The sequence below is a fragment of the Exserohilum turcica genome (assembly GCF_000359705.1).
Source record: "Exserohilum turcica Et28A unplaced genomic scaffold SETTUscaffold_9, whole genome shotgun sequence".
NCBI classification, from domain to species: Eukaryota; Fungi; Ascomycota; class Dothideomycetes; order Pleosporales; family Pleosporaceae; genus Exserohilum; species Exserohilum turcicum.
This window is the reverse complement of record NW_007360310.1, coordinates 1,728,236-1,740,719: the sequence shown is the minus strand read 5'-3', so window position 1 is coordinate 1,740,719 and position 12,484 is coordinate 1,728,236. Positions and strand designations below refer to the sequence as shown.

Here is a 12,484-nt window from a genome sequence, read left to right as displayed (position 1 = left end):
GCTAGCTAAGCTGCTCTTGTTGCGTAGTTTCTTGGCGTAGCGTTTAGCCGTATCGCTGGTAATAGCAGGCTTGCTTCAACACTTGCAGGTATTAATAGAGCGGTTCTAAAGACTCCTAGCACCTTTCTACACGCGAGATTGTGGAGTGGTTGGAGTAGCTTTGTTGCGTAGCTTTGTGAGTGCCAGTATACTGGTGCTCCGTAGTCTGCAACGCTAGTAACGCACGCTAAGTAGAGCTGCCTAATGGCGTAGGGAGAGAGGCCTGTCTCTATATTTGCTAGTCTCCCTATCCTCTGGAAGGCGGCTTTGGCTTGGCTGGCACGCACTGCTATGTGTTCTCTAAAGGATAGCCGGTTGTCGAGGTAGATGCCTAGCCATTTTACTGTGTCTTTTGGCTCCACTATAGTGTTATTTGGTAGCCTAAGGGCTATTTCTTTTCTCTTCTTCTTAGCGGTAAAGTGGATAAACTCTGTTTTTGCCGCATCAAACTTGATTGCTAACTCTTTGCCTTTAGCATTGAATTTCCTTTGCGATGAAGGAAAGCGCTCAATGTATAGAGTTGGGGCACGTAGTGATCTTCTCTAGGCGTTGTAGACGCTGCGACGAGGCTGGGCACCACTCATGGACACGTGAAAAAACAGAACTCACTGTATGTAATTTATATGACAAAATTGTAAATAGCGTACACAACGCACCGGTAGATTTTATGTACTCAGGTAGTAGTTTTATTGTTTGGAGCTTCAGCTGGATGCTATGATTAATCGCCAATTGCTTCTCTGGCTCTAAGAAGCTCTGTTACTATCTAAAAAGTATGTGGCAAAATACTAGCAACTACTGTATTAAGATAGGTGGTTTATCCGCAAACTCATAAAGAATAATAACATTTCTTTTGCTTAACAATAACGACAATGATATGATAATAACACAGGACAGCTCCGAACGATGAAACAAACATAAAGGAAAAAGAAACTCGCTACAGTAGCTGCCAGGCGCAATGGTAAAGCTGCAAGTACCTCTACAGTGCCTCGGAACAAATTGAAATTTAACAATACAAAACAAGGACAAGGACATGGGTGAAACAAAAAAAGAAATTGTAGCTAACAGCTTCATGGCTTTTCAATGCTGTTAGAGACCGTAGGAATTTTTCTTTTCAACTCACAATTCGAAACTCTCGGACATGAGCCGCTGCTGTGGTTGGTATGAAATAAAGTTGTGGCGGTCGTTGCCGACATAGCACAGCCGGCCACTTCCGTCGAAATCGAACTCGTCGCTGCCAACTGACATATGACCAAACAATAGATGGTCTGGGTCGTACTTGTGCTTGATCTGAAGCAGGCGGTCATAGTTGACGCCATATGCAGCCTCCTTCCAGTCACCCTTGTAGAGAGGGTCGACTTCGTTAAGGTAGACGCCAGAGTTTGGTGTTGCTTCATCCATAGCAGGCGCGTAGATATCAGCCAGCTCCTGCTTTAGGGCAACGTTTTTCTCGGTGGGAGCCTCGTAGTCCCAGAAGCCGTTGGCAATGCAGACGGCTTGGGCAGTACGCCACGCAGGCAGCACGGCATTGTCGGGATGCCCATTATCAGGCAGATTGAACACACCGCAGCCCATGAGAAACTTGTTCTCATGAACGATGAGTCGCATCGTATCTACGAGTTTCTTGTTTGCTTTCTTGTCTTGGATCACCTCGCGAGGGATCAGACGCGCATGCAGGATCGTGGTGACCGGCTCGGCGCCGTCAGGGAGTGGTCCGTAGTAGTGGTCGAAATGGTCATAGTAAGTTTCGGAGTGCACGGTTTTGAAGGTGTAGTTCTGACCCAAATTATCCAAGTCTCTCAGTAAAGGAGCCATCAAGCGGTTTACAGCGGCAACGTCTTGGCCGGGCAGGTTGATAGCTTGGGCATCGAGGGTGCTGTTCAGCAACACGAATTGCGCCGTGTTGCCGTTGACGGTAATCTTCGGGAAATACTCGTACCACAGCTCCACTGCCTTCCAGTAGACCTCGTTACCAGGGGTATCAGTGTTGTTAAAGACGAGTGATCCGCCTGCGAATTGGCCGTCCTTGAAGATTCTGACAGTGATGCCAATGACCACGCCATATGTTCCACCGCCGCCGCCGCTGAGCGCCCAGTACAGGTCTGAGTTCTGCTCGGGCGTAGCGATAAGATGACGGCCATCAGTAGTGACAACTTCCCATTCGAGAACTTGGTCAGAACCTAGGCCATTCTGGCTTGCGAGGACCGAGTGACCACCACCCTGTGAGTAGCCACCAGCGACACCGACAGTACCGCATTCACCACCAACAATGCGGTAACCATACTTGTGGACTGCCATGTAAGACTCGCCGACACCCATGCCGGCTCCGAGCCTTGCAGCAGGTCCATTGTAGTGCTTGCTCTTGTATTCGTGGATGATTTCGGTGTCTTTGAGGTTGTACACCCAAAGGGCGAGACTGCTAGCGCCACTAGAACGTCCATGATAACTGAAATACATTAGCATCAAAATGTGTACTTTTCACATTGTGTAAATCTTACTCGTGTCCAGTGTTCTTGACCACTAGTCGAATATTCTTCTCCTTTGCAAACTGAATGCCAGCAACAACATCTCTGGCACTCGTAACATTTATGGAATAGCTGGCGTAGTTACCCAACTCGCATGGCGTCTCAGGTGATGTGAATGGGTCGCACGTGCGGTTTTGATAATATGGGTTCATAATCTCAGAGGCGTGCGTCACACTGTTCTATCATTAGTTATCGCTATTTCGACATGAAACAAGTCGATTACTTACTGAATCTGGCCCATCTCCCACACCTTAAACTTCCAGTGCCTAAAATCCCAGTCCTTCCTCAATTCGTCGCATGCTGTCTTATTGTATACTCCAAACGGTTCATAATGGCAGACAGCACCTAGGGGTACAGTCTGAATGAGGTGGCCGCTAACGGTCTGGTTGAGTTTCTGCCATTCCTCGGTCGATGGCCACTCAGGATCACCGTGGATGTACTTGCAGCCGGGCTGCGGTGAACTCCCAGCCAGCGCAAGTGAAGTGAAAAGCAAGAGACCTTCTACGAACACCATGTTGGCGTTTGATATTGACGTACGAATTCTTGAATAGCAGAATGCAAGTTGGAAGATTATATACTTCATTATCTGCACATATTAATTGTTTACTGAGCCCGAGAGTGTCCCACCAAGATGCCCCTTAGTTCCAAAAAAACCGTTCATTACTACGTCACTAGAGCAAGTACACGAGTTAGAAGATGACCGAAGCACACTGCAAAGCCTCAGTCGGTGATTGTGAAACCTTCGGATACCTGTGCTTTGATGGGGCGCCGATTCGGATGAGAACCACCGAAGGGCTGAAACGGGTCGGACGTGGTCTTTAATTAGGATCTATCCTGCAGTACAGAGGTGGCTTTCAAAAGTTCTTGCTAACAGGGGTACATTAATTACCACTAAAATTACGGCCAAAGCTATACAAATTAGTCTCGCCGCCTTTCTTTATACTTATTACTACTTTTAAGCTTAATAATTTTTTAAATATAAAATAAAATACCCTTTATCTAAGCTTAAATTTAGTATTAAAGTAGCTTATCTTAATACTACTTCTATATTTTTATGCCTTTTGCCTAGCTTCTTGATACGCCTTTATATATTATTCTTCTTTTAAGCTAGAGCTAAGCTACTTTGATAGTATTAAGATTAAGTAAATTACCTAGCTATAAGACCTTCTTTACTTTAGCGTTTTAGTATATAGCTTTTTAAGCGTAATAGATATATAAAAAAGCGTTATTTTTTTAAATCAAAATACGTAGTCTCTATTTTTAGCACTCTACGATAGAAGAAATTAGCTTTAAAATAAGAACTTAAGTCTAGTAACGCTACTAATTAATACTACAATAACTATTTTTATAATAGAGCTTACTTATCTCTTTTATTTATCTCTATTATAAAGCTTCACTAGGCTTATTATATAATTTTAGCTTCTTTATATTTATTATAAGCTTCTACGCCCCTTTTATAAGAGGCTTTAAAGTCTTTTTTAACTCTTCAATTTAAAAAGCTATCTCTTTCTTCTCTTATATAGTCTTAGGCTTTTGAATATAGTGAAAACTTTTATAGTTCTATATAAAGTAGCCTTAGAATATAAATTTAGAATAGCTTTTTTACTACTTCTAAATAACACTCTTTATAAAGAGCTCTTTTAGGCGTTACTAGACGTAATAGCTACTATAATAGTAGTTAGTTAAGTATAATAAAAGTCTTGTCTAACTAAATAATATTCTTTTAGTCTTTAAGCATCTAATTTTTATAAGTAAGACACTACTTAAGTCTTTTTCACTTTATCTTTTTTATTAACTTAGGCGTTCTTATTAGCTTTATCTTATTATAACTAGCTATATAAAGAACTTTCTATACAATAAAGAGTAATATTATATAGCTATAAGTACTAAAGTTACTAGCTATATTAGCGTAGCTTTTTTTTCTTTTATACTTATTGTAGTGTAGTTTCTTAAAAGTAAAATTATATATATTTTTTTATTTATAAAAGTAGCTTATATAAAGGTATTTTTTAAGTACTATAAAAAGATCTTAATCAGGCTTGCGTTAGGTTTGAAGCTTTACTAGTAGGATCTACTGTAAATTAAGTTAATTATACGTAGTGATATACTTATTATGTTAGTAATTTTATATATAAATTTGCTACTAAAAAGTAACTCTAATAGAATAATAGAAAAGTAGGTTAATATATTAGTATTTAGAGCTATAGCAAATTAAAAACACTATAAAAAATAAGGATAGTAGCTATTGCTAGCTTCAAAGAACTAGTATAGGAGCTGAGAAAATTTAAGCTAATAAATTAGCGGCGTAGCACGGCGCTAGCAAGAACTTTTGAAAGCCACCTCTGTAAACAACCAATAGCGTGGTGATGGGCGCTAGTAGGGGCATGTATGCGCTAGTACAACCCTGGCATCGCCGATGGCGCGATTGGCTCTTCCCTCACCCCTTAATACGTGTTCGGCTAGAAAATAGTTCTGTAGTTCACGTGGAGCCAATAAGAGACCAGGCACTCCCAGATGTTACCAGCTTGAGCAAATCCCTGCCTGCTATTACCACGTTCAATCAAACTGACCGGTCAGTTTTACTAGCTTCGATGGCTTGCTCAAATGGCTTGAACGGTGATCGACTATCATAAATCTTACCGCATGCCTGGTGGTTGACACAGTGCTCGGGGCCAACACTTGCCCCGATGTCTTACTATCCATCACTATATTTCGACCAATAAATAACGATCTCACTGGAGTAGTCAAAATTATGTCACATTCTGCAAAACTAAGTCGTCACCCTTCTCCATTAGGTGTCTGAATTGTTAACCATTTGTACGGTCTTGCAGACAATTTTCCAATCTTCAACCAGAATGGGGACCCATTAAATAGTTTGGTTTCGATTGGAGCGAGGATCAAAGAAAATGCATTTGCACTATGTAGCACTCGTATACAATCATTGTACATACTGCCCTAGTTCACTCTCTTATTTTGCACCACACATGACGTGGAAATCGAACAAATAGACCAGCCATCAATTCCTACATATGGAGATGAGCAGATTCGTATGATGAGAAAAAGACTCACCCTTTTCCCCATCACATCAGGTATCAGGAACTACATCGTATCGTGTCCCTCTTCCTCACCCTTACAAACCCTTGAGCATCGAACGCTCCCTCAACAACTCCCCCCAACGCAACAGTGCAAGACTCACTACCAAAAGTGGGATGCAAACGGCTGCCAAAAGGGTATTGCCCCAACCCACTCCAAATTCGTCGTACAAACTGAGGCCAATTAGCGGCAAGAATGCGCCGGCCACCGAGCGCACCGCTGTGAGAGCTGCGACAGCTGAAGCAGCGTGAATGGCAAAAGAGTCAATGAGATACATCTGAAGCACCATGTACAACAGTAGTTGCCCACATCCGATGAAGACAGTGCCGATAACGGGTATACTCCAGTGCAAACGCAGTTCGACGGTCCAGCCGTAGACTAGGAGCCCAAATATCAAGCAAAGTACAGCAAACGGAAGGGGAGGCAGACGGAATTCAGGTTTAAGGACCGCTTCCGTAAATTCTGAGCTATTATTTGCAGAAGTGGCCGCCTCACAATCGGAGGACATGGCGGCAGCGGCTTTAGCTTTCAGAATTCTGTCTGAGACTGCGCTGAATACGCCGACGCCGAGAAAGGAGCCTAGGCCCAACCCCAGGAAGCAGATACCGACACTGCTGGTGTTGAAGCCATAGTACTCCTGAAATACTTCCGTAATGGAAGTAAAGAGAACGTCTGCAGTACCGCGTCAATTTAGGTTCCACATGCGGAAAGGAAAGCTACTTACACATGTATCCGTAGGTAATTGCAATGAAGATCGATGTGATGATGACGATGGGCGACGAGGTAAGCATTTTCATCGGGCGCACGATGTTAGTTACGAAGTACGCCAGCGGTGACAGACCAGCATCGAGCTTTGATCGCAAATCCATTTTTCCTGTAACCTTGCGCATAGCTGCAACCTTACGGGCAAGTATCACCGTGCAGTATGTCTCCCTTAGGATGAATATCTGCAACACGGAGAAAATGGCACCCGAAATGGCCAGCAGCCAGAAGTCCCAGCGCCACCCAAGGACATGCGCAAGAAGGCCACCCACCATTGGGCCCAAAATGGGCGCAAAAAGTGCACCAATGCTGTAGCCAGCCATGACCTTGGCCCTCTTTTCTTGAGGAATCATATCTGTGATTGAGCCTCCACCGATAGTCGCGGGGCAGGATCCGAAGAGGCCATTGAGAAATCTAAAAACAATAAGGGAATGCATAGTGGGTGCAAGTGCGCATGCAACAGCGAAGCCAGTAAATCCGACATTGCAGATGTGATAAACAGGCACTCGACCATAAATTTCGGACAATGGCGCAATAACCAATGGACCAGCAGCAAATCCCAGAATGTAAACGGAGACCACAAAGCTGGCGAGTTGAAGGTTGTCGATTTGGAATTCGGCCATGATTTGAGGAACGCCCGGTGCGATTATGGCTTGAATACGTCAGCAACTAGAGTGTAATTTATTGAATGAATGCTTTTTCCTATAAACTCACAAGATGCAAGCGCAGTCAAAAATGTCATGCCACTGATGAGGAGGCAATTGGACAGGGTTTGCCAGCGAGGCCAATTGTAGGGATGTTCAGCGTCCCCATCCTCAAAATCGATAATTTGAGAGTCCTCAATGTCGTCGTCCGGATCGAGGGTGATTAAGCCTCGCTCTTCTATGAGCAACGGCGTACTTTCATCGATTTCTTCATCGCGGGTCTTGCGACCTGAAGATTGCGTTGCCGACATATTTTTCGACTCTACTGTAGGTACAATATTTGGTTGAATGGAAGTGAAAGATAAGAAAATGAACGAGAGTATTGGAAAGAAAAGAAAAGAAGAATAAAGTAACGAATGTGTGACGGCGGTGTCTTGTCTGAGAACGCCGGTTAGGCACGGAAACTGCTCTGTTGTGAGTCAGTGATATATTGTTGAAACAAAAACAATGTCGACCTACTGCAGCTCAGTTTCAGGCCCGTGGACGGAAATAAGGCAAAAAAGTCCGCTGCTAGCAATCTGACGAATCGGCGCCGACAGTTCGTATCCATCAGCTAAGTGGGTCCCACGATTTTCAGTTTGCATTAATTAACTACCGCTTTGAGCCTAGTAGCTATATATAGGAGTTCGAGCCCTACTTAGATAGGCAGGCAGGTCTGAGAGCGAACTGGTTCCATTGATTATTACCGAGCCTCTCGGAGCCTCATGTGGCTTTGCTTTGAATGGGATCTGCCAGTTCGGAGATAGAAAGATCTGATTGGTTGCTTCCTTCCGATTCACGTCTGAAATGTCATACCACTGTTGCTTTCCCGTGTCCCTGACCGGCCGTTGTAGATTGTCAGCTATCTGGTCAACATTTCGTCATATATATGTTCTCATGGTGAAGACTCAGTGTGCTGCCAATTACATGTCCTGAAAATGGCTGCCCTAGATGCCAGTATGAAGGAAGTTAGGGGATTGGTCAATTCCATTCCCCTAACAACGCCTAATCTGTTGCTGTTACTTACGGGCGGGGTATGATTCTTTCCCTCTTTGATTGTGCTCAAAGCTGATGCTTGTTCTTAGGTCTTCGTATATTCCATTGGGCAAATTGTCTACAACCTTTATTTCCATCCTCTTGCGCGCTTTCCAGGTCCTCTGTTATGGCGGGCAACTCGTTTAGCATACGTTGTTCGAATGAATCAAGGCAAGCTAGCCTTCGATGTTCTGGAATTGTACAAGAAATACGGCCCTATCGTGCGCATCGCGCCTAATGAACTCGCTTTCTCAGATGCGGATGCCTGGAAGAGTATTTACGGACACAGGGTAGGTGCAAATCATGGTATGGAGGAAATGGACAAGTTCCATACCTTTTATCGAACCAAAGGTGAGGTCTTGAGCATCAGTTCTGGAGATCGTGAGTACCACGCCCGATTGCGAAAACAGTTGGCATTTGGTTTCAGCGAGCGTGCGCTCCGAGAACAGGAGACGATGATCGGCCGTTACATCACACTCCTCATAAAACGCCTGCGTGAGCATTGCGTCGACTCCGATCGGATCGACCAGGCCACTGGAGGACCTGCTAAGAAGGATATTGACATTAAGATGTGGTACAACTGGACAACATTTGATGTTATCGGTGATCTTGTCTTTGGTGAGGCGTTTGGAAGCCTTGAGAATGCCAAATACGATCCTTGGGTCGAGGCGATCAACGGTTCAATTCGATTCTTGGGTATCATCAACGGAGTCAAGCACATGGGTCTCGAAAGCCTCTTCATGTGGCTCGTCAAGCTGACCAACACCAACCGCGCTGAGCACGACAGGCGTATAATGGACAAATTAGATCGCCGAGTCGCTTTGCAACAAGAGAGACCAGACTTGATTGAGGGCTTAATTCAGAAGAGAAAGGAATGGGTGAGTGTATTCAGCTTTCACACCTTTTATTGAACTGCCAAATAAATATTTTCTAATACTGCGTAGGGTCTGAGCATGCACCACCTATCGGCCAATAGCAGCAGTGTACTTATCGCTGGATCAGAGACGACCTCAAGCATGCTGAGTGGCGTTACCTACATGCTTTTGACCAACCCCGACGCATATCAGAAGGTGGTTCACGAAGTGCGCACGTCGTTCAACTCTGATGAAGAGATAACTCTTACCTCAGTGAGTCGTTTGACATACATGCTGGCATGTTTGAACGAAGCTATGCGCTCTTATCCACCAGTTCCATTCGGTATGCCTCGTTTTGTTCCGAAGGGAGGCGCTAAGGTGTCCGGAGAGTTTATTCCAGAAGATGTAAGTTGAGGTGGATCCTTCCATTTACATACATACGCATGCTAATGTGCCTACTAGACCGTGGTCGCCGTGTGGCACTGGGCCACGTATCACAATCCTGCCCATTGGACCGACCCTTTTACTTATAAGCCGGAACGATTCCTCGGTGACCCAAAATACGCCAATGATCGATTTGATGTCCTGCAGCCTTTTTCCATGGGGCCGAGGAATTGCATTGGCAGACAGTATGCACCCTTATTATTGCTTGCATTCTGACAATCTGCTGATCTTTTTGTAGTCTCGCATACGCCGAAATGCGTTTAGTGCTCGCTCAGATTCTCTGGAACTTCGACATGGAGATTCTGGAGAAGAGTAGGTCTTGGATAGACCATCTTTCATATGTTCTTTGGGATAAGCCTCCTCTATGGGTACATCTAACTCCAAGGACCCGGTGAGAGGCTTCATGCATTGGCCAATGCCATGCGACGTTTAAAATTCAGGATATTGGAATAGGCAAAAAAAGCTTGCAGCGGGCCTAGATGGGAAGTTTCACATAATTTGAGTATATATAGGGGGTGTCTTAAACTGGCGGGCCAATTCGTTTACATTAAAGTTTAGTATACAGTTCTGGTTCATCATAGGTTCGGTAAACGATTTCTAAACATAGCGGAAAGCCTTTTCCTTTATATATTGCTCAGCATTTCCTCATGATTCATTCGACGAAACTCTATTTTTGATCAAGGACTTATCATTTCTACTTGTACAAGGCACAGCAGCTAGGCTAATCACATATTCGCTGTACATATCAATTCTCTGGTCCTTGTCAGTCCATGATTGATCTTCACAGATCAATTGCCTGATGAATAATGACGTTCAAGTATCGTAATTGATTATGATCAAATCCAAACCTGTCTAGCGCTTTTCTACACAAAGGGGAGATAATACAGCCCCTAACTTACTACAATTCTACCACGTTCAACAAATCGAGCAAAAATCCCAATGTTGGAAGTCCAACAAAGCATTCGGTCAGCTTTAGCCAATCAACATCATCGCGGTAAAGAGAAAGAGAAAGCTTGCCGATGTCGACGAGTCGTTAGGGGCTCGGAGTCGGCTGGCGAATTTCGGAATCGGAGTCGGAGTCGGAGTCGGAGGAAGTCGTCAGCCGACTCCGAGTTGCTTCATCACCTTCTTGTTGCTATTATTACAAAACCTGACTCAGGATACGACAACGCTTAGACAATAGTATCTTTTTGCAGACGCTTGCCAATGCATACACGATTGCATGCAGCATCGTAATAATAGGGGTGACTTAAGTAGACCTGACCGACAGACGTCGCATGATTCAATCTCAATTATTAGCTAATTATGCGAATGCTCTGCAACCTAAGCCGAAACATATCACGAGCCCGAAACACAGTCTCCAGGTTTAATTCGATCATGTCTCAGAAGAACGTTCAATTGAGGGCCGCAAGTCAGTGAATTCCACATGCTGAGATGTTGCGCCATGTTGACCTAAAAAAGGCCCTTACGAGCGTCGCCTTGCCATTCGCGAAGAACTCAACTTCTACAACGCTATGGTGCTTGGAGCAGTGTATGAGTTTTCTGATCCTAAGTTCAACGTCAAATCTATTCGTTCTTTCGTGCGTCCCTTGAAGAGCATCATCGAAAAACATGCATTCATGGGCGTAGTATTGAACGGAAAGGATACGGAGTCACCGGTTTGGGAGCGTGTACCTAGTGTCAAGCTGGATAATCACATCACCATCCTGGATGAGGCTCAGAATCCTGATGAATTGTTTTGGATTGAGAAAGCCCTGCCTACTATCGTTGATACAAGAACGAGCGGGCCTTCGCCTCCATGGCGGGTTTACGTATTACCTCTTTTGCCAAAGAACGGCAGACCGTGCGCCTTCGTCGCTTTCGCCATGTCCCACTCCATCGGCGATGGTGGGGCTGCAATTGTCTTCCTTCAAGCCCTCCGCGAAGCCTTGCAACAGTCTAGCGGTGTTGACAACAATTTCGAGGTTGTGGTGCCCGAACGCGAGCTACCAGAGCCTTTTGACACGCCCGAGAGACTTCCTATCTCGCCTGAGTTCTTGAAGTCAATCATGAGCTCAAGTGTCGTTGGTGCCGGAACCTGGACCGGGTCAAAGGTATTTATGAGCGAGGGAGGATTGCAAACTAAAATCCGAATGCTCGAGGTCCAACCACAGCATGTGGAGGCTGCTCTACAGGCAGCTCGCGTCCACGGCACCAAGCTTACGCCTCTTATTCACCAACTCATCGTCCGCGCTTTGAGCAAGGTTGTAGTGGATAAGAACGTGCAAGATTTTGCGTCCACAACTGCCTTTGATTTGCGTAGCGCAAGTGGTGTAGGACTGGAGTGGGGCCTCTATATCTCTGGACATAGTGCTTCACATCCGCGGGTCAGTCCCTCCAGCTCCATATCATCAGATGAGTGGCAATCTGCAAGGACACTCTCAAAGAAATTGGGGGAAGTAGCATCAACGCTTGATAACCAGGTGATTGGTATGTTGAGATTCGTCCCTAACCATAAGGAGTCAATGACTTCTAAGATTGGCTCTACGCGCGATGCCAGCTACGCTCTTTCAAATATGCTTGCCTTTGATGGCGGCAAGGCCGAAGACAGTGTTAGGACGACCAAGTTGATCGTCACTAGTTCGGCTGCAGTTCCAAGTGCACCACTCAGTTTCTGTCTCATAAGCGTCAAGGGCGGTAGCCTAGTGTGTACTCTAAATTGGCAACCTGGAGCTTTGGGAGTTCCCCTGGAAAAGGAAGATGCGTTCATCAACGGCATTTGTTCGTCTCTAAAAGCCGACTTCGCTAACTTAGAGCAAGCGGTCAAAGCACCACGCGCTCGTATCTAGAGAAAGAGCTTGAAGATACTCCATAGTATCACGCTAGCTGTTATTTTTCCTTATGTATATTGATTATCGCAATAACCATCGTGTATTTCATCATATCTTACAGCTAGAAGTAGCTCCTAATCAGTTTGGAGAATGCGAAGCTACAATACAGCTCACGTCTGCTACACATTGGCCTTGTGCAGTCCTCTCGTATCAAGCACGCGCGTCATATCCCTGAGTTGTCT

At 44.9% G+C, this 12,484-nt stretch overlaps 4 protein-coding genes across 4 annotated transcripts; 2 read left to right on the top strand and 2 right to left on the bottom strand.

Annotated features, from left to right (window-relative positions):
- Nucleotides 1-1,155: 1,155 nt before the first annotated feature.
- Nucleotides 1,156-3,075, bottom strand: SETTUDRAFT_182173 (uncharacterized protein; the record flags this gene model as incomplete). The annotated part of the gene is made up of 3 exons (XM_008033458.1): nt 1,156-2,482; nt 2,535-2,735; nt 2,789-3,075. 3 exons carry the CDS (start codon nt 3,073-3,075, stop codon nt 1,156-1,158), a joined length of 1,815 nt encoding a protein of 604 aa, XP_008031649.1.
- Nucleotides 3,076-5,691: 2,616 nt separating this feature from the next.
- On the bottom strand, nt 5,692-7,371 carry SETTUDRAFT_100525 (uncharacterized protein; the record flags this gene model as incomplete). The annotated part of the gene is made up of 3 exons (XM_008033457.1): nt 5,692-6,326; nt 6,379-7,068; nt 7,131-7,371. 3 exons carry the CDS (start codon nt 7,369-7,371, stop codon nt 5,692-5,694), a joined length of 1,566 nt encoding a protein of 521 aa, XP_008031648.1.
- Nucleotides 7,372-8,037: 666 nt separating this feature from the next.
- Nucleotides 8,038-9,885, top strand: SETTUDRAFT_36000 (uncharacterized protein; the record flags this gene model as incomplete). Its single annotated transcript, XM_008033080.1, has 6 exons — nt 8,038-8,133; nt 8,185-9,012; nt 9,079-9,393; nt 9,451-9,617; nt 9,671-9,823; nt 9,873-9,885. 6 exons carry the CDS (start codon nt 8,038-8,040, stop codon nt 9,883-9,885), a joined length of 1,572 nt encoding a protein of 523 aa, XP_008031271.1.
- A 924-nt stretch (nt 9,886-10,809) lies between these two features.
- On the top strand, nt 10,810-12,260 carry SETTUDRAFT_158065 (uncharacterized protein; the record flags this gene model as incomplete). Its single annotated transcript, XM_008033456.1, has 2 exons — nt 10,810-10,843; nt 10,894-12,260. 2 exons carry the CDS (start codon nt 10,810-10,812, stop codon nt 12,258-12,260), a joined length of 1,401 nt encoding a protein of 466 aa, XP_008031647.1.
- Nucleotides 12,261-12,484: the final 224 nt, after the last annotated feature.